The 21,185-nt window shown below is 38.3% G+C and overlaps 1 protein-coding gene and 1 non-coding gene across 8 annotated transcripts in view; one reads left to right on the top strand and one right to left on the bottom strand.

The window, feature by feature from the left end:
* Window positions 1-2,402: 2,402 nt before the first annotated feature.
* uimc1 (ubiquitin interaction motif containing 1) overlaps window positions 2,403-21,185 on the bottom strand; it is a 52,017-nt gene continuing 33,234 nt past the window's right edge. For 3 of the 7 annotated variants that reach the window (XM_037748717.1, XM_037748718.1, XM_037748716.1), the window contains 22 exons: window positions 17,115-17,177; window positions 15,961-16,082; window positions 15,418-15,490; window positions 14,982-15,100; window positions 14,431-14,611; window positions 14,093-14,262; window positions 13,003-13,734; window positions 12,465-12,519; window positions 12,222-12,331; window positions 11,632-11,744; window positions 10,863-11,040; window positions 10,179-10,283; window positions 10,020-10,078; window positions 8,820-9,013; window positions 8,468-8,538; window positions 8,013-8,121; window positions 7,248-7,553; window positions 6,917-6,998; window positions 6,727-6,823; window positions 6,144-6,192; window positions 5,940-5,973; window positions 2,403-4,996 (listed from right to left, as the gene is read on the bottom strand). In XM_037748717.1, the coding sequence (XP_037604645.1) occupies window positions 4,813-4,996; window positions 5,940-5,973; window positions 6,144-6,192; window positions 6,727-6,823; window positions 6,917-6,998; window positions 7,248-7,553; window positions 8,013-8,121; window positions 8,468-8,538; window positions 8,820-9,013; window positions 10,020-10,078; window positions 10,179-10,283; window positions 10,863-11,040; window positions 11,632-11,744; window positions 12,222-12,331; window positions 12,465-12,519; window positions 13,003-13,734; window positions 14,093-14,262; window positions 14,431-14,611; window positions 14,982-15,100; window positions 15,418-15,490; window positions 15,961-16,062 (3,123 nt within the window). In that variant the 5' untranslated portion in view covers window positions 16,063-16,082; window positions 17,115-17,177 and the 3' untranslated portion in view covers window positions 2,403-4,812. Of the gene's footprint in view, window positions 4,997-5,939; window positions 5,974-6,143; window positions 6,193-6,726; window positions 6,824-6,908; window positions 6,999-7,247; window positions 7,554-8,012; window positions 8,122-8,467; window positions 8,539-8,819; window positions 9,014-10,019; window positions 10,079-10,178; window positions 10,284-10,862; window positions 11,041-11,631; window positions 11,745-12,221; window positions 12,332-12,464; window positions 12,520-13,002; window positions 13,735-14,092; window positions 14,285-14,421; window positions 14,612-14,981; window positions 15,101-15,417; window positions 15,491-15,960; window positions 16,083-17,114; window positions 17,178-17,484; window positions 17,576-21,185 lie in introns of those variants that run through there. The other 4 variants (XM_037748715.1, XM_037748720.1, XR_005203857.1 and 1 more) reach the window with 4 other exon arrangements.
* On the top strand, window positions 20,087-20,158 carry trnad-guc. Its single transcript has one exon. It is a non-coding gene; the product is annotated as a tRNA-Asp (tRNA).

The raw sequence follows: 21,185 nt of genomic DNA, 5'->3' as shown, positions 1-21,185 counted from the left end.
GTTATGACTTTATTGTCGTAATATTACGACTTTCTTTTCTCGTAAAGTTATGACTTTATTCTCGTAATATTACGACTTTCTTTTCTCGTAAAGTTATGACTTTATTCTCGTAATATTACGACTTTCTTTTCTCGTAAAGTTATGACTTTATTCTCGAATATTACAACTTTTTTTCTCGTAAAGTTGTGACTTTATTCTCGTAATATTACGACTTTCTTTTCTTGTAAAGTTATGACTTTATTCTCGTAATATTACGACTTTGTTTATTGTAAAGTTATTAGTTTATTCTCGTAATATTACGACTTTTTTTCTCGTAATATTACGACTTTATTGATCCCAGAGGATCCCAAGCTACCCAGCAGTGAGTATATAAAGTATAAAATATATATAAAGTAGCTCCACCTTTACCAAGTGATGAACACATTCATGCATCAATAATTATTAATATATATGAATCGGCCATTCTGCATAATGAGTACTTTTACTTTTGGTACTTTAAGTATATTTGATGCTAATTCTTTTGTACTTTTAAATAGAGCATTTCTACACTGTGGTATTGCTGATTGGAACTATAAACTAGAGCTACAAACACTTTTCTCTTTATAAACGTGGTACAAACTGTTTGGTTCCGAGTACCTACTGAACCCTTAATGTCAGACGTGCCCTATAACATAATGTATCTGTCTAATATTTAAGTACTGGCTGGTGTACAGTACATAGTGGACTCAGATCATCTGGAACAAACAGGTTGTGGCAGTTCAGGAATTAGAGCGATGTCTTATCAGCTCTTACAGCCGATACTTTACTGTGATAGAATCTTTCATAGCAAAAAGATTTAAAAGAAAGTAAGAAAACAAACATGATGTTATTCTTCTTATCCTTCGAGACAGAAAAAAAACTAAACTTTTTACAAACATAACAGTTTTATTTAGCTCTTCTGGACTTTCTATCATATCACTTTGATTAATAAAAGATTGAGTTTTTAAGTTAACATGGATGAAGTCCTTGAGGTGCTCATCTTAATTATTCAAATAACTGTTATTTATTGTATTTTTTACTTGTCTGACAACCTGTTTTTTTACAGTTTCAGGGCTCCACAGCCTTTTAGTTCCACTGAAGGTAAATATTTAAGTTACAGCCAAGTTTCCATTCAGATTTAACAAAAAATGTAAAAGAATTTCCAGAAAATTGCCAAAAAAAAAGCGAATTAAAGCACAAAGGAGTTGTCCAGTCGCTGCCATTAAACCGCCGCAGAAGAAGAGGTCACAACGAGATCATTAAAAGAGCTCCATAGAAAGTCACATGGAAAACATGATGGAAATGACACGAAGAGATTATAAAATATGTTTTTGTTTTAAATAATAATTGTACCTAACAATATATATACAAGTAGAGCTGAAATATCATTGTGACGGCATCCTAAACTATTTTCCCTATTTTCTACAAGCCAAACAATCAATCAATTAATGGAGAAACATAATCAGCAGATTAATCCAAAATGAAAAATAATTATTAGTTAATAATTCAGTAACAAACAGTAAAATCCTACTTTTACATGAATGCATGAGTAATAATAGTGAAATATATAATAAGATTTAGATAAGACTTTTTTATACTTTTAATACTTTCTGATTACATACTTTTACGGTGTGGTATTAGTACTTTTACTTAAGTAAAAGATCTGAATACTTCCTCCACCACTGCTGTTGTTGTCGCAGCACATTAATGCCCACGTTGTCAGAATCACGTTTAACTATCACATAGTGCCGGGGTCAGCGACCTTTACTATCAAAAGAAATCTGTCTTGAGCCGCAAAACATTTGATCATTGTGATGAAGGTAACACAGTTTATAGTCTAAGTATATAGTATATAAGTCTAATGCAGTGAGGGCCAAAGAGACAATGTACTACGGAGTATTAGGGCCATATTGAGGGAAAAAACATCTGAGATTTACACAATAAAGTCAGAATATCACGAGTAAAAAAGAAAACACGTAAAATTACTACTTTATAATATTATGACTTTATTCTCTAAATCTCAGATTAATTTTTTCCCTCAATGTGGCCCTAATACTCCGTCGTACAATAGATCTACAACAATGATAAATAAAAATGAAAATGTAAAACAAAAAAACAGTTATTCGTTTCCGTTTTTATAAATCCACAGGGAGCCACTGGAGAGGAGCTGAAGAGACGCATGTGGCTCCGGAGCCGCAGGTTGCTGACCCCTGGCCCTGACATAGTATAACAGACAGTTTTTACTTCACTCTGGATAAACAGCTTTTCATCTTCTCTTTGAAATTGACTAACAGTTTTTCCTCCTAAACTTCGGCCCGGTTGGTGCAACAGAGACGTTGTGACATTGAGTCTTACAAAACAGCAGTCTGTTGGTCGCTGCATTGCTTCAAAGTCTCACAGGAAATATAATGTAACGACGGCAGCCTGTCGCTCTCTGACACAAAGGATCAAACAAACACTGTATCTGTGTGAAAACATTTCCTCAAGGACAAATTAATAACACATTGTTTTGCAAAAAATATCCCGTAGTATATCACCTGTGTATCTCTTCCATCAATGAACCGACGTGTGTGTTCAGTGCGTTACAGTGAGTTTACTTCTGTTTTGTGACCTCAAGTCAAACAACTATCAATTTTTACTCTAAAGTGCTGATACAGTATTCAAGGGTGATACAGTCAAAGACAAAAAAATAACAAGTAAAATTGTATCTTAATCAACTTTGCAGGAAATATTTTGGGTGATAAAAATGATCCACAGTGAAGAGAAAGCATGAAAACAGACTGAGGCTCTGAACTCAAATCATTTTACATTACAGTGACGATTTGTTTGAGCTGCTTCGGTGCAAATTTGATCGACACAGATTGAAAATGATTCCCAAAAAACAGGCAGGTTATGATCTTAAAAGGTAGAAATTCAGAGTTTTCAGGCTTTAACTGCACTTCCTTCCACAAACTGGAGTCGCAGTGAGAACAGGTGGCGTGGGATCTTACAGGAAGCGGGTTTGAATCCCTTTTAATGTGTTAACAAACATTAACATCTGATGAGACAAAAGGATGAAAACGGAGGCTCTGATTGTATCAAATCTGGAGATTTTACATTTTGAATTTCCTCTGATCCAATTAGAGAAAGGAATACCGTCGGGGCTCTTCTTGATCCTTCCACTGTTTTATCTTAATAATATGGGAATGCATTTTTATATTTGTCCTCATTAATAAGTGCTCACTAGCAGACCACAAACTTAAAAACTGTTGGATAGATGGAAAGTGGAGCGCCAACTTTGTTATTCTTAGCTCTAATAAATGTAATGTTTGTCCAAAAGTTTCCGTTGCAATGACATCTCAGACTCTCAGCTGTGCAAACATGACTCTGTTAACATGCTATGGTGTGTTCAGATCTGCCGTTTGCATGTTAGTATGTTAGCTGCCAGGTAACCAGATTGAATTGCGTGAATTTTGTGTTCATTTTAAAGGTGCTAAATGGGAAATTGGGAGCATTTCTACAGCTCTGATTACAACACACACACAGAGGGAGAGTGACTTCATTCTCTGCTCAGGTAGACATTACTCCGCTATATCTTTACATAGACAATAGTTGTTTGATGCTATATTAATTCTCTGGATATCGTATAGTAAATTAACTTACAACAACCTGCACAGCTACGTCCATCTCATCCACAGAGCTGAAACGATCAGTCGACTTTTGATCAGTCGATTATCAAAATAGTTGCCAGCTAATTTAGTGTCAATCAATTATTCAGTAATTTTGAAGCAAAAAATTTACATTTTCACTAATTTCATTCTCAAATGTGAGAATTTACCGACATATTAAATTAGATTAAATTAATTTCTTTGGGTTTTGGACTTTTGGTTGGATCTAAAGATGTCACTTAGGGCTCTAGGACATCACAACGTTTAGTATTTTCTGACATTTTAAAGACAACAAATAATTTATTAACCGAGAAGATAATCCGCAGATGAACCAATAATGAAAATAATAGTTAGTTGCAGCCTCTACATTAACAAATGGTTGCCATTTTTGTCTCTATGTTTCAAAGCTAGCATGTGAATGTGGACAGTCAGAGTCAGCATGGTCAAACTTCCAATATTGTAAAGTTTGTAAATCATTTTAGAGTAGCATGCTGATGTTTTGACATTTAACATTTAGCATGATGACAATTTAGCAATCTACACATGCTAAAACTTAGCAAGTAAGCATGCTAATATTTGGCATGTTGTGTTGTGGTTTCCTGTCATAAACTGTAAGATGAAACGTCAGAGGATCAGAGTTCAACATCAGAGTCTTTACAGAGTTTCATGTGTAATCCGTCCAATAGTTGTTGAGATATTTCAGAGCAAAGTGGAGCTTTGTAGCCTCACAGATAGCATGGCTACAAACAATACCTTCTCATATTTCAGGTTAAAGGCCAGTGAAATGTTGTTTCTGTGCTGTAATCATAAATCACACTGTTAGACATTAAACGGAAGTAACAAAAAGGAAATGTTTCAATACATAAAGAGGTAGTCTGAAACACCTTCAACATAAACAATCAGAACATTTAGTGGCACAAAAAGAGTCAGGTTTGAATACACGGTTAGATTTTGAACATTCAAGTGCTCAATATCTATTTACCTGCATAAATATGTGACATCAGGAAGGTGTTCAGTTCAAAACAAGTCTTTTTCTAGTCGTAATGTCACGTCCAACCTGATGGGGTGTTTAGTTAAGGCTCTGGTTTCCAGTCATTTTTCAGTCAGCACCACCACCACCGGTCTGCAGGACGGGAAGTTGTCGTCCTCATCTTCGTCTTTGGCGCAGCTTCTTGGTTCGATGCTGTTTTTTGAAGTCGATAAGGCAGCCGGTGGCCTCTGAGATCGGAGTGAAGGATCTGATGGGAGAGTCACTGATCCTGAGCGCTGAAACGCCGCCGCCACCCTCCTCCTCCTCATCATCATCATCGTCCCGCAGATCGATGACATCTCTGAAAGTGACGGACACAAGAAAACAAATCCAGGCTCGTTAAAATAGAAAACATTCATCCAAACCGGAATTAAGTGACTTTACTGGAAATAAAAATATCCTTCACCTGGATGTTTTCATCTAATAATTCACTAAACTGATTTGTTCCCTCCTGTTTTTGTTGATTGGGTATCGGTCAGACGTCACAGATGCACTATAAATTAGGGATGCACCGATACCACTTTTTTTTAGACCGAGTACAAGTACTTACATTTGGGTACTCGCCGATACCGAGTACCGATACGAGTACTTCTCTGAGCCGAAAGACCCTCGTTAACAGCCAGCTGGAGGGTGTGAGCGACACACGGCAGGCTGGGGAGTCCCGCATACGAGGCGGTGCGCCGCCACCGGCTCTAGGTCGGCTTGGAAAGGCTCGGGGCGAGTCAGAGGGTGCAAGCAAAAACCCCTGTGGCGCAATGAAAGTGAGTGCCAGCGCGTGCCAGCTGAGGTGTGATCCCGGCCCTTCCAGCATGTATTTCACAATAAATGTATTTTTATTTTAAGGCCTTTATTGTGAAACCAGAAGTTTTGACGTTGACATTTGCGGTTACCGAAATGTCCTCCATTTAGTTTTTTTACAGCTAAATTTAAACATGATGTACTTTATGACAGGAAGTCATTTTTAAAATTTGCAATGGACAAATCACATCTTTTAACATGTTTAAGAAAACGAGGACTGACATTAACCTAGCTGCATCTTATTAACAACAAAGTTAAAATTTAAAATAGCATGAAACTTCTTTACGCCAGTTTAAAATGTTACTTTTGTATCAGCACAGACGTTTCTACCACGTCTGTCCTCACAGTGCTGCGTCAGTCTCTGTGAGGGATTCAAAATGTCAACAAAGATAAACGAGTATTGTAACTCAAATCATAACGTCACAGTGTTTCTAAAACGTCTTTACCCTGGCTGGAGTCGGGATCCAGACGGCCCGGCTTCTGTGAACACACAACAACAACAAGTCAGTAAAAATATCAATACACTGAAGTTTGACTGATGATTTTTACTGCTGATATTTTTGTTTTTGCAGCCTCAAAAGCTTCACAGAGCTGCTAGCACGACTGCAGACTCTCAGTGTTGTTGCACTTTAAGAGACTTTTAGACTCACCTGAATCTCTGCTCTCTGTTTGCTCCAGAGCCGACAGCAGATTTCCCCTCTGGAAGATCAGAAATAGATATTAAAAAGTTATTCTGTATCCTCATCAACAGATCACATCCCAAACATAAGAAAATAAGTAATGAGTCATTTCTATTTACTAATTTTCAACCTTGTGTCAGATTTATTTTTTTAACTCTTTATTTTCAGAATGAAACATACAGTTAAAAAATAGGACAAAGTATTTTTAAATATTTAAAAGACATTACAAAAAAAATATATATATATTTAAATAAAATGAAAAAAAAAACAGATAGAAAAAGAAAGAAAGAAAACAAATCAATGTTTTAAGTAAATTATCTTACACGTATGAAGGAAAAGCAGTATTGCAAATTAGACTGCAACACAGTCATTTTTTGCAAATTCTGTTAAAATATAGGCAACAGAAAAATGTATCAACAGAATAAAAAAAAAAGAATAAATAAAATAAATAAAATAAATAAAACAAATAAAATCAATAAAATCAATAAAACCTGATTTATTTATATTTTTATTTCAGTTATAAGTGTATTATTGAGTGAGTGACAAGGCTTACCGCTACAGTCTTTGACTGCCGGATGCAGAGCTCTGTGTGTCGGCCGTAGTCTTTCAGGGGAACAGCTCTCTGACAGACGTAACATTTCTCTTGATTCCTGTGGAAAATAAAACCGTATTTTTAATAAAAACAACTGTGTCTGAAAACACCGAGCTGTTCCCGTTAAACACGACAGGTCGTACCTACTTACTTGCCAGTGTTGGAGGGTTCGTCAGTCTCTTCAGCAGCTGAATCTGCTCTCCTTGTTCTCTTCCTACGAGGCTTCAATGACACTATGAGGTGGACAGGAAGGAGTCATTTTAAACCAACAACACTGACATTATCGAAACGAATTTTAACAGTCACACAACAATTTCTGGCATTAAAAAAACATTTTCCTTTTCATACAAAACTGCAGTTATTCTATAAATAACATAAATCACAGAGACAGTAAACATACTGACTGAGAAAAAGCCTAAAATGTCAAGACAGACGGGTTTGAAACAGAAAAGGCCGAAGTGTGTTAAACAAAATAAAGTCACCTTGGAAGCAGGCTCTCTCCGGCCTCCTCTCGTCCACGACGGCCACCTCTCCATCGCAGTACGCGGCGTGCCTCTCGATCTCCGTCACCGGGAAGGACCCCTGGCAGATGGGACAGTCCACTTTGGATTCAGTGCGCCTCTGAGAGACGACGGCCGGTTCCAGTTCAGGAGACGTCGACCTTTGAAGGACTCGATCCCGTATCTCCTCCACGTCCTTTTCTACCATCTCTTTTCTCACATGTTGTCCTCCAACATCGCTGCTGCTGCTAACAGGGACGTTCCCCTTCGTCTTCCTGTCCGCTGGGGCTGAAAACAGTCACACAAAACCAGACGGGTGAAACATGTATCAGAACAGACACAAAACTACAAATACAGTTTTCTGTTTTATTCGTTAAAAGGTGCAATTCAAAAAGTGAACTAGCATTATCAACAGAATGTGAAGAGGTTACAGTGACGTTATGACAAAGATGTCTATGTATTATGTTGCAGAGATATCTACTGAAATGAGCATGCTAACCAGCTAGCCCCGGCCTGTCCTGTCTTGTAATACCACTTGTTCCCGAGAGGTGATAGTGAATCACTGCAGTGTCAATCACGTTGAAGGGGCTGTGCACGTTTTCATAGTTTATTGGATTAAATACAAAGTCCTCCTCGCCACCAGAAGACTACTTCGCCAGGAGGAGAGCGGTCAGCAGCTCCGGGAGATGGACCCTCAGTTATAGCCGTTTCAGACTACACATTGCACCTTTAATCGTGCAGCCTTACCGTCCACCTCCATCTCCTCCTCCTCCTCCTGCAGCTCATTCCCAGTTGGAGAATCGTCTCTTAGAATCAGCTCGACCTCCGGCACCTCTGGACTCTTTTTACATTCAAACTGAAATCCAAGATGGAGAAAATGTTTTCGTCAAGTTTGTTTTTATAGATCACAACTGTTGCGTGGGAAGTGCCGTACGCACATTTCAGGCCCCGTTTTGTGGGTACGCAACGGTTATAAATGAGACCCCTGAACAGTTTCTTCTTGTTTAAATTCAATCACAGTCTGTCTGCAGGTGTCGTGTTATTTTAGTGACCAACTGTGTTACTTCAAACTGAATTTAATATCCTCTGAATTCCGTCAAATTGTAAGAAAACTTAAAAAAAACGTATGAATTTCATGAGCTACTGTTTTGGAGCACTGACTGCAGATTAAATTCTAAAAACTGCAGAGTGTTTAAACTCACCTCTGCTCCGGCGTCAGTCGCCATCATCAGATCTTGCGTCCTGTCGTCATCGTCGTTACTCAGTTGGGTTTCTGTTGAGACAAACCAGAGAGACACACCGTCAGTTTTGTTTTTAAATAAAAAAGTCAAGCCTTTTGTGCAGGTAAAAAGTAATCATGGAAGATGGTGAGAATTTAATCTGCTGTTGGTCGCCTAGAAAAAACAAAACTCTCTTTGGTTTCTAATATTTTAAGCTAAACAACCCGATTCAGAAAACTCAATTTGTGGTATAGACAAGGCCCGTTGAGAAAACATAAATACATTTCACCACCTGCAGTTAAAGCACCTCAAGAAAAACATGAAGCTTCAGTACCTGGACAAACCTCACAGTCATCAGTATCCACCCGTCCTTCTTCTTCTGCCTCCTCCTTCTGCTTCTCTTCTTCTTTGCTCTCTCTTTCCTCCCCGTCCTCTTCATCCTTCTTGTCTTCTTCATCCTCCTCTGCCTCAGCTGGAGGGCTGTCAGCTGCCTCGCACAGTTTTCTGCCTCTCATTCTGATGCCACGCCTGAAAATGCATTTAAATAAACAAACAGTAGTCGTCAGTTCAGGTGCAGCCCGTAAAAATAAATGTTTAAATGGAGCATAAAATACACACTTAGAAGTCTGACCCGGGGATACAGTCTGTAGTACACAGAAGCTGCTCTGACCACAACCGTGTACTTGAACTCATTTGTGTTACATGTGAATATTTTCATCATGAAATGAGCTGTTGCAGCTGGTTATTCTGTGTGTTTCTCTGGACAACGTGGTACCAATAGACCTGCAGTTTAGAGCTACACAACACAGAATTAAATCATCTACTATTTTGATAATCGATTAATCATTTTATTATATTTTTAGCTTCTCAAATGTGGGAGTTTTTAGTTTTTCTAGTCATATATATATATATATTTCTTAAAAATTCTTAAATCCAATTGCTCAGTTGTCAAGTTTGTAGTTCAGCCCCATTCACTGGTTTTATAATCATTATTAACTAGTGACATCTAGTGGCAAAAATATATATTTCTATTCTGTTAAAGCACACAAAGACTTTGCTGTACAGAAAGTATGTGCACACTATTAAAACTGGAAAATGGTGCGATTAAAGAGTGCTTAAAATGCGAGCAACTGAGAACCAGTGAAAGAATAGAGAAAAACACAAGTTGTATAAGAATAAACTGACTGAGAACTTAGAAAGTAATCAATCATATTATTGGGAATAGATGCAACAAATCTGAATTATTTTCTAAATAGCTCTGACGCTGCGGTGGATGATTTAAAAAAGCTCTGAGAATATCTAGTGAATGTGCAGTGGCAGTTTGTGCAGAAATAACTGCTGCAGCTCCTCCAGACCAACAGAGGTTTCCCGTGTCTTGTGAAGTGACGGGGCTCCGCAGAGAGAAACGTTATCGTCTCCGACCAAAACTCCGGTGACTTTATGTTTCCGTGTTTGATCCTGTGAGATCATGAAGGCTAGAAGACATTTCTCCGTATTGTAGAAGAAGAGCTGGTTTAGTTCTTGCAGGTTTTACCTTCGAAGAACGAGCTGTTGAGGTGATTCAGCAGCAGGCGACTCAGGTGACGGGGATTTCTAGGAAGAACACATAATGCTTTGAGATCCATTCCAGTAATTAAACAAGTAAAACAATAAAGACACCAGATAAAGACTCATGTTAAAATCATGATGGTACCTCCAGCTGTGGCAGGACGGCCTCCCCCCACTCAGCCTTCGTGAGCAGACCCCTCTGAGCCTGCTTCAGACTCTTCTCATACACCTCCATCTGATCCAGGATCACCTGACACCATTGGATGGACGGACAAACAGATGAGAAAGTGAGAAACTAGACATCAACTCTATTGAATTTGATTGCATTTTATGGTTTGTATTATTGAGTTATCAACATGCTAATGACAGAAGAGAGATAGGACAGGTTTCCATACTAATTTAGCACAAATTTGTAACCGAATTTTGTGAAAAACAGCAAAAGAAAATGTGTGCGTTTAATGTGCATTTCCATCCGCTACTGTTATATGAATTAATATAAATTAACAACTAGTGGAGCTAATTCTCCCATCAGCGCCATTAAACCATTGTAGAAGAAGAAGAGGACACAACAAGATGACGTTATTAACAGAGCGTCAGTCAAGTCAGTCGAGAATTTCTGTGTTTCCACTCAGGATTTTTTTTTTTTATTTGCAAATTGAAAAAGCAGTAAATCCTTACATTTGAGAACCTGCAACATGAGGTGATTATCCAGGAATTTCTACCTGATAAATGACTTAATCGATCATCAGACCTGTTCAATGAATGTTGTAATCAATACATTAGTGGAACTACTCATTATTATTTATAATAAGAGGAAACAACTCTTCACCTGTGTGTATTTGTCTGGGTCCACTCCTCGTGGACAGAAGGGAACCCCCCAGTAGTAGTGCACCGTCGGCCCGCCTGCAGACGCCCTGCCGGCTGTTCCCTGACTGCTGATTGGCCGCGGTTCTCTTTCTGTGGTGGAAAGCTGCTGTCGGCCGGTGGATGTGGACGAGGTAGAAGGTCTGAATGTGGAAACATGGAGAGAGTTACAGCGAGCAAAGAGACGTCCTTCAACTCTTTTATTAGACAAGTACACAGCGGTGGAATGTAACTACGCAAATGTAATGTACTTAAGTACAAATCTGAGGTACTTCTACTTTACTTGAGTCTTTTCTTTTTATGCCAATTTCTACTTCTACTCCACTACATCTCAGAGGAAAATATTGTGACAGCATCTCTCACTATTTTTACAAACCAAACAATCAATCGATTAATGGAGAAAATAATCAGCAGATTAATCCATAATGAAAATAATCAATCGTTAATAGTTCAAAATGAGCTCCACCTCAACCAACTACAACAGTTAAATCCTGCTTTTACATTAATGCACGAGTAATAGTGTTGTAACGGAGTATTTTTACAGTGTGGTATAAGTACTTTTAAGAGGACTTCTGAAATAATGTAAGTTGTCCATTTCAATCGTGGAACGCACAACTTGTCGGTTATTATCACTCAGAAACTTACGATGATTGACTGAGGAAGAACCTCCCTGTTTGAGCCTGTTATGTGATACAGAAACTCTGATTTTATGATGTTATTGGTGTTTTCTTTACCTGCAGTTCATCCCTGGAGAAGCTGCAGTCACATGGTTTGGGGAGGCATCCTGGCTGTCTGCCTGATGAACAGGTCTCTCCTCTGGGAAGACCGGGCTGGGTGAGCCCACCGGCTGCAACAGATGGAGGGAAAATTTAGATTAACTTGATTCAAAACAGCACTTTCACCTCACTTCTATTTGTAACATAGTGAATTAACTAGATAAGTTACCGATGACACAAAATAAGAAGAGCCAATATAGGAAAATACTGGAAGAAGTGGAAGCAAAGATTTATTTAGAAATGATCGCTAAAGCATGTTTAGTGTTCAACAGAACCGTAAATACAATGAGAACCCACAACTGGATTACATGGACAAAATATCCAATCGTGATATTTTTGGGGTACTTTAACAAATGTTACTCAAACAGGAAGACATAGTGAGTAATGTCTGTGTCAAATTAAGCCCATACAAAGAGTCAACAATCTCTCCTCCTTTAAAAAGACCTCAGAAATATACAGTTTAATTTTCAAAAAAGTCTCAGTAGGTATCTTTGATACGTTCAAAGCAAGAATTTTCTGGTCTTGCAACAGTGAGAAAATTTCTGTACCGTGACGGCGTCGTCCTCGTCAGAGCAGATGAGCGTCATATCGCTGGTCAGCTCTGTCTCTGCTGAGTTCCAGTCTTTGGATTTTTTATTCAGCTCCTCCTCTGCTTTATCTAAAAAACAGAAAACATCCAGAGACTGACTGCTGACCGACAAGCTGTGATCACACATTAATCCAAACTGTTAATGGAGATGAATTAGGAGAAGACACCTCCAGAGAGCAGAGCGTGTGATGTTTCACTGTACCTGACTTAGATGACTTGTTAAACCCAACATCTCGATCGGGATCAGTCTTGCTGCCCTATATTCAAAAGCAGGAAAATCACATGAAAATGAGTAGGTAGTTAGAGAAGATGTCTGGATGTTATGACTGGAGAAAAATACCCCTTAATGTCTAAAAATCACATTCAAAGTTTCAGAAAGATCAACCACTAAAAAAAGCCTTTACCTCGACGCTTGAGCCAGAATTTGAAAATGAATGATGATTCAAAAGATGCTTGACATAAAATTATATTTCGTAAAACATATTTTTAAAGAACACATTAAAATACTATATAATAAGTACGCTGCAGAGCAACATTATGATTATACATTAGACACGTTTATTTTTACACTATAAAATGTCCCAATCAGTATGTATCTTTGTCACAATCTTTTTAAGAACAAATTTTGTTTTCAATGTTTGTTTTTGCTTTGAGTAAAAGAAAAAGGAGACTCAAAAATCCAGCCTTTCAGATGTTGCTTGATGCTCTGATAACCACTTTTGTTTGACACCTGAACTCACCTGCCTCAGACTCTGAGGTGGATCCCTGGTAGTAGTGGTTGAACTCCCTTCACTGTCTGAACCTCTGAGCTCTGCAGCTGAAGGACACACAGAGTCTTTCTGCTCATCGAGACGACTCTTTTGTCGTCGTCCAGGCCTCTTGCCGAACACCGGGCTTGTACGACATCCACGACTTTGCTCGGTCTGCCCTCCGCCAGTCTCTGAGAATACAGGACTTGCTGATCTTTCAGGGGGAGGGAGGTTCTTGGGAAGGCCGAGGCTTCTTGGGAATACTGGACTCTTAGGCCGACATGTCGCGGACCTCACAGGGGAGGTTGAACTCTCCAGAGAAGAGAATCCTGAGTTAAAGACACTGAGTTGGGGTTTGCAGGCACTTGGAGACGTCTCATGCTGAGTATTCCTGCCAAATACAGGACTTTTAAAATGCTCAGGACTCGGCTCTGTCTCTCCATCGTCTCCCCGATCACTCTCTGAGAAGACGGGACTCTTGGACAGAATGAGGTCACTGGAAGGTTTGGGGCTTTTGGGAAACGTCGGGCTCTCGGGTTGAGCAGACTTTTGAGTCGAGTCCCCGCTGTCTTGAGAGCACAACACAAACCCGGAGGATCTGCAGGTTTCCAGCAGGTCCTTGCTCAGCCGGGAGACCGTCACCTCGGCTCTGCAGTCAGCGGAGGAGGGGAAGACGGGGGATTTACGGAGCTGACAGTCCTCGATCTGGGTCGAGTCAGAGCTCTGATTTATGTGTTGAGAGAAGACAAATACATACATGATCATTCATTAGGAGTGATGTTTGTGTCCACCTGATGAATGTAAGTCCAATATTTTCTCTTCATTTAGCTCTGGTTTTGGTCTCCACCACCAACTCCTGAGGGAAATATCTGTCACTTTAGCAGCTAAATGCTCCACTATGTTCACCAGATACTCTCTAAGGCTGCATTCACACCAGATGTTTTTAGCTTTGGGATTTTAAGACATCAGTTTGCAGCGTTTTCTGACATTTTATAGACTAAATAATTCATTGAATAACCTTAAAAAAATAATAAACAGATCAATCAAAAGGAAAGACAAGACAGAGAAGTTCTGGACGAACCTGCGGTGAGTCCAGAGACACCGAGAGACACTCCAAGCTGCAGGGTGGTGAAGCCTGAGAGTTTATTTTCTGAGTCTGCGATAAGTCTGGCATCTCCAGCAGAGGACTTCCTTCTTTCCTTTTCCGCTTTTTATTCCTGTTATTACTTTCATCTCCAGTTCCTTTTGCTCCTGGGAATACAATACAGCAAGTTTTACAACTCATTCTGCTGTTTATCTTAGCAGTTGGTCTGATTAAACGCCTTTTTCCTTTTGATATATTCTTCCTTTCTTACATGTCAGTGTTGGTGCAGAAGGACATTAAATATTGTAGGATATTTAACAATATAACTGACTCACCTTGGCTCAGGTCTGTCTCTGGTGTGCAGACGTCCCCCGAGGCTCCGTGATTGACGGCAGACGCCATTTTTCTGTTTGAGTACAAGAGTTTCCGTCGAGAGTAGAACCTGAGTGAAGCTTCAGCATCGGAGAGCAGGCTCTGACTTTGGGACGGCGGGCACGGTTGTGTCTGGCTGACCATCTACGAGAGGAAATAACACAAATGACTTCCGTATTAACTAATTAAGCTAGATACTGTATTAACTCTTTCAACCAGATTGATGCAATTAACGTCAAAAACCACACTTTTTTCTCCGAATCATGACTCAAAAGTTTTATCAGTATCAACATAAAATAATCCAGAGATTGTAACTGTCAGGAACAGCTAATAGTTAATTCAGCATCACATTTCCTGGTCCAAATTTGCCAAAATGTAAAGACATATAGGCTTAAAGTGAAACTTTTTTGACTTAGTAAATTACAGGTCACCTGGACCCATTTTATAGTGTTTATTGGAACAGAAGTTATTTTTCTTTTTCCAAAGAAAATGTAAAAAAAAGAACTGTACTCACACTCTCTTGGATGGCTTTCATCATGGCCTCTTCCTCTTGCTGCTGTCTGAGCGCAGTGACGCTGGCTTCCTGTTCACTCAGACGCAGAGCCATGTCCATCATCTCCTCCTCGGTCATCTCTGAGAACAACAGTGTCATGGTTACCAAGTCAAAAAGTCAGGGCTGTATATACTGTATTACAGACATTAATAAAGTGAATAACTCTGCATCTCAAAAGGAGTTACAGTAGCTTCAATAAAGAATGTTATTACACAATAATTTTCATTAAATAGTACTGGTTCTGGTCATATGTATCTACACACAGACAGTTAAATTCACTTTATTTCTTTAATTATTGTATTTCTATATCTTAAACAGCGATAACAACAAAAGTCAATGTTTTGTAATCATTTTAGTACCCTGAATGTCATGTTATGCAGGGTTCAACAATACGTACCTTTGGATTTGTTTTGCCTCTCTCGCTTACGTTTTTCTCTTATTGCCGGCAGAAGTGATGATGAGAGTTCGTCCTGGAAGAAACACACAAACCGTCAAAGTTTTAGTGGCGTCATTTCCAAGTTTGTGGAAGCCTCGTGTTTCACAGATCTGTGTTTACTAGGGAGTGACTTTATGTCCTTTTTTTTTTTACACTTTTTTCAGCTGAGGAATTCAACAAACTAAGTTCAAATTATCACACAATTATCTCTCAAAATTTAGTATCCAGCCACAGTTAAATCTGCTCTGTTAAAAATATGTTCAGGAATGTTGAACTACAGGAAACCTGCAGAGAAACATTTCAAGCTTCATCCAACTATCAACTAGATTTGGGAAAGTTTGGAGAAAAAACTGTGGTTGGAAAGTAGATGAAAAACAAAAACACTGACTAGTTCTTCAGCTACACCGGCTGACATACTCTGGAAAAAGTCACTGCTTCAGTGGTTTAAACATCTGAACCTGTATTTATCTGAGCTGATTCTAGCTAATGTTCACATTTCTTTACATTGTCGTCTGGTTCGTCCTCCTGTGTATTTTCATCAATTATCTGTTGGCTTCCAGAGGGAATGTCGCTGGTATCCTTAAGTATTTGCTTCCTCAGAGCCATCCTGGTCTGCTCCTGAGAAACTTTGACCAACAGAGACACAGAAAAGTTTCAAGAGTTACATCTCAAAAGCAAATACAGCAGTTTTCATTACAACTTCTCAACACTCAAATCCCTGCCGGTTTTCCATCTTGTCAGCATTAAGGTGACTGAGGAATTCACAGGTAGCTCACCTGGCTACTTTATATTTTGCAAATGCTGGATTTGTGGCATTTATTTTTTGTTTATTTATCTTGCACAATTTAAGACTACACAACATAAAAAAAACATAAATGAATAATATACAGTGCAGAGGCCTGTACTACGAAGCAGGATTTGGTGTTAGCGAGGTAACTTCAGGGTTTACCCTTCAGGGTTTTCAGTCCTACGAAGGTGCATCACTTCTTACCTTACCTCTTACTTATGCTGAACAGCTAACCCGCTCCGGAGCAGGTTTTGCTCCAGATAAGAGATCAACTTGTATAAAAGCACCTCCTACTGACCAATCAGAGCTCGGTGCGGTGATTGTATGATAATATTACACACATATGAAGAAGTTTAAGTCAAAATCCTGGCTATGTTGAACTTGCTTCGTAGTACAGGCCTCCGAACGAGGCAAAAAAAACACACTGGGCTTATCTGAAGCCTCCACCTAGAGACAAGATTAATATAAAGAAATAATATGACTACATAATAGTGATAACAAACAATTAGAACAAGATATATGTAACATCAGCTGTGACAGGAAGTAAACGTGGACCCAAACTGTTGCTTAGCAACGCAATTCCACTGAAATGCACATAAAGGGAGCTGTCAATAAAAAATGTTTTTAACATTACAGCATGTAAACATGTTCTATTAGAAACACAAAATACAAGTATGAACCTGAAAATTTGCATAATATGGGTCCTTTAAAGTGTAAAATTAGTGGAATGCCCCTTTAAATAAATGTGTGCAGCAGATTAAATCACAATATCATTGTTTCAGACTCTACATGCTCAACTTAAACCTTAAACAGCAGCTAACAGCTCATAATAATAACAGAGCATCCTCCTCTCCCTCTCTGTGTCAGTTACCTGATGATGATGAAGAGTGTCCTCTCTTCTTCCTCTCATCTGTCTGACCCAAAACTGACCAACCTGTGTGTTAAAGTAGAAACAGAAGAGCACAGTGAGAGGTCTGAAACCACTGAGAGTAGATGAAATCACACGTTAATCTGGTATTTAAAGGAGAATCTGTTTAGTTAAAGTAGCTTCAGTTAGCTACAGAGAGCAACTGACCACACTTAGACCCGAAAAACTGTCAATAAAAGTGAGTATTTTCGAATTTATGCTAAATATACCGTATATTTAAAACACACATTAGCTTTTTGTGCTGTTTTTTTTCGTTCAACAGCTCTTAAAACAACACAAAAACAAAGAATATTCGGTGTTTAGAAACACTCACATCAGAGTTCTCCTCACTTTCGCGGCGCCATGTTTGTTTCTGTTGACGTAATCACGTGACCGCTACGTAAGACGCAACCTTCACGCTGCGTTCAGGGACCAAATGGTGCTTTACTGCTGCCTTCATGGACAGTGGGAATTCACTTTAGATAAATCAGGGGTCAACAAGCTTTAAAGGCAAAAGAGCTATTTTAGGCAGGAAAAAAAAGTAATAATAATCTGTCTGGAGCCGCCAAACATTTGATCATTGTGATGAAGGTAACACAGTTTATAGTCTAAGTATATAGTATATAAGTCTAATGCAAAAGAGACAATGTACTACGGAGTATTAGGGCCACATTGAGGGAAACAACATCTGAGATTTACAGAATAAAGTCAGAGCTTTACGAGAAAAAAAGTCGTAATATTACGGGAATAAAGTCATAACTTTACGAGAAAAAAAGTCTTAATATTACGAGAATAAAGTCATAACTTAATGAGAAAAACGATAGTAATATTATGAAAATAAAGTCATAACTTTACAAGAAAAAAAGTCTTAATATTACGAGAATAAAGTCATAACTTAACGAGAAAAACGATAGTAATATTACGAGAATAAAGTCATAACTTTACGAGAAAAAAAGTCGTAATATTACGGGAATAAAGTCATAACTTTACGAGAAAAAAAGTCTTAATATTACGAGAATAAAGTCATAACTTAACGAGAAAAACAATAGTAATATTACGAGAATAAAGTCATAACTTTACAAGAAAAAAAGTCTTAATATTACGAGAATAAAGTCATAACTTAACGGGAAAAACGATAGTAATATTATGAAAATAAAGTCATAACTTTACGAGAAAAAAAGTAGTTATATTATAGAATAAAGTCAGAACTTAACGAGAATTTTTTTTTTAATAATACGAAAATAAAGTCATAACTTTAAGAGAAAAAAAGAAAATAGCATGTAAAATTACTACTTTATAATACTTTATAGTATTCTATTCTTATGTTTACCTCTTATATACCTATTTATTATTTCTGTATTTTACTTCTCTATTTATCTGTTTTATTTCTTTCTTTGTGCTGCAACAACCAAATTTCTCAGTAGGGGATCAATAAAGATAAGATGAGATATTCCTTTATTAGTCCCACAGTGGGGAAATTTGCAGTGTACAGCAGCAAAGGGGATACAAGAAGCATCAGTAAAAACAAAATTCAAGACACAACACAGTGTAAAAAAGCAAAACAAAAGCAGACAGGCATATAAAATATGAACAATTTAAATAGAAGGAAATATAAAAATAGGGGAATATTAAAAAAATTGGAACAATATATACAGTATTGATAATAAGCAGACGATTAACACAATTGCACATGTGGAAATATGATATTGCACAGTGAGAATGAAATTCCACCTGAAGGTTTTGCATAGTATGAATTGAACTTAAGGTTTATCTTATCTTAATATGATTATAATTCACAATATATACAGGATAAAACTTACAGTATAACAGGGACACCAGTGTGCATGTAAAGGTGCAATTATTCTAGTGCAATAATTACATGTATTCTAGTGCTATAATTCAATATTTAGAAGCAGCCCTGACGACGTACAGTAATGTGTGTGTGAGGATATACAGTATTTTATATTACACAGACAGACAGACAGAGAGACAGAGAGACAGATAGATAGATAGATAGATAGATAAACAGATAGATAACTATACGACTGTGGCAACATATTCATAATGACAACTGGTGGACGTTTGAATTCTTGTTTGATGACAGAGCCGTGATGAAACGTCGTAGATCGTACAGATCATGTGCTGTATCTTCTCTATACTGCTGCCAATGCTGTGAGGTCTGTCACTCAAAGGTGACAACCGGGTCTCCTTACTTGTATGTAAATGGGGCAACAGCGCCCCCAAAATCCCAATTGTGGCCAAAAATATATGACAGCCGTAGTGATAAGAACTACCATAGAGAATGAATGGTAAAAGTTAAGAGACTTAAGCTTTACTATTCCGCGGGAGACTGGGGTTCGATTCCCCAACGAGGATTATTTATCTTATTATATGAAATGATTTGTCCAGGAAACGTGGTATTCCTATCACATGTTGATTTCAGGTAGAGACTATGGAGAAGGAATTCCGGTTGATGTTTAAGAAAGTTTTGACAAACCGTCAAGACAACTCAGGAGGGGAAAGCTTTTCTGTACAGCAGAATGGAGAATTCACTGCTGCCAGAAGCCATTAGAGCTGCCATTGATGGGCTCCTGATTAAGCATCATGGAGCTAAAGACACCTGCCAACATATCTCCAGATATGTAAAGCATCTGGCCAAATTAAAAAAACACCAGCTCCTCACTCAATACCAGCCCAGAGAAGGTTTTGGAGACACAGCAGCTGCAGCTGCAGTGTGATTGGGTGGAGTGAACTCAAACAAATAACTCAAATGTTTCCGTGTGTGAGGCGAACGTGATATCCACTACACTACAGAAACCGATGTAGGACATTTTATGCATGTGAATGTGAAATGGTTCCCTGTATGTTTCTGTGTACTGGAAACACTGGAACGTTGCTAGCTATCCGATAGCCTGCTAATTCATGTAATGCTACCTTCCTCGTTAGTATAGTGGACAGTATCTCCGCCTGTCACGCGGAAGACCGGGGTTCGATTCCCCGACGGGGAGTCTTTTTGACCAGCTGCTGATTAGTCATCCTATTATACATGTACATATACATTAAACATTCCTATGTTTATATATTATATATATATATATTCCTATCACATGTTGGTTTCAGGTGGAGGCTATGGAGAAGGAATTTCAGTTGACCTTTAAGGAAGTTTTAGCAAACCGTCAGACAACTTAGGAGGGAAAGCAGGCCTTAGTTTTGGTTCTTTTAGCTTCATCAGACCGTGATCTTCAGTACACAGCAGCTGCAGTGTGATTGTGTGGAGTGAACTCAAACAAATAACTCAAATGGTTCTACCCGGTTTCAGACCGGGGACCTTTTGCGTGTGAGGCGAACCTGATAACCACTACACTACGGAAATCGATGAAAGGACATTTTATGCATGTGAATGTGAAATGCTTCCCTGTATGTTTCTGTGTACTCCATGTAAATACTGGAACATTGCCAGGTGTCCGATAGCATGCTAATTCAGATAAAAGCACCTTCCTCGTTAGTATAGTGGACAGTATCTCCGCCTGTCACGCGGGGGCAAGTCGCGTATAGGTGGCATACACTGACAGCCAATGAAATTGCAGACTTATTAACGCTGTCCAGGGTGCTGAAAACGCCGCTCTGGTCCAGCAGTTTTCTCCTGAATATTTAAGAATAATTATCTGGAGCAGGTTCGAATCCCACTTGGTACAAAGTCTGTGATACATTATCAAAGATAATGAGCTATTTGGGAATCAAGTTTGTTATTTACTTCTTCTGATTATCATTAGATTAGACTAGTCTGGTTATATCAAGTTCTTGACTTACTTAAAGCTATTAACCAATTATATTACAGAGTTTTCTTCCTATGTGTAACATTTAAATTGCAATTACTTAATTACTTCAATTAGAGACTTTACTGTTCACTATAAATTATTAATTTATTAATGAGACATGTAGACATTAGTGAATGAAATGTATTTATTAACCACAACTGTAACAGTAAATATTCAACAGAGCCCATATTGCAAGGTCACACATATATCACACAAA

This window comes from Sebastes umbrosus, chromosome 17 (genome assembly GCF_015220745.1).
Source record: "Sebastes umbrosus isolate fSebUmb1 chromosome 17, fSebUmb1.pri, whole genome shotgun sequence".
Taxonomy (NCBI): domain Eukaryota; kingdom Metazoa; phylum Chordata; class Actinopteri; order Perciformes; family Sebastidae; genus Sebastes; species Sebastes umbrosus.
The sequence above is the reverse complement of the archived record's forward strand: the minus strand, read 5'-3'. Positions and strand labels throughout refer to the sequence as shown.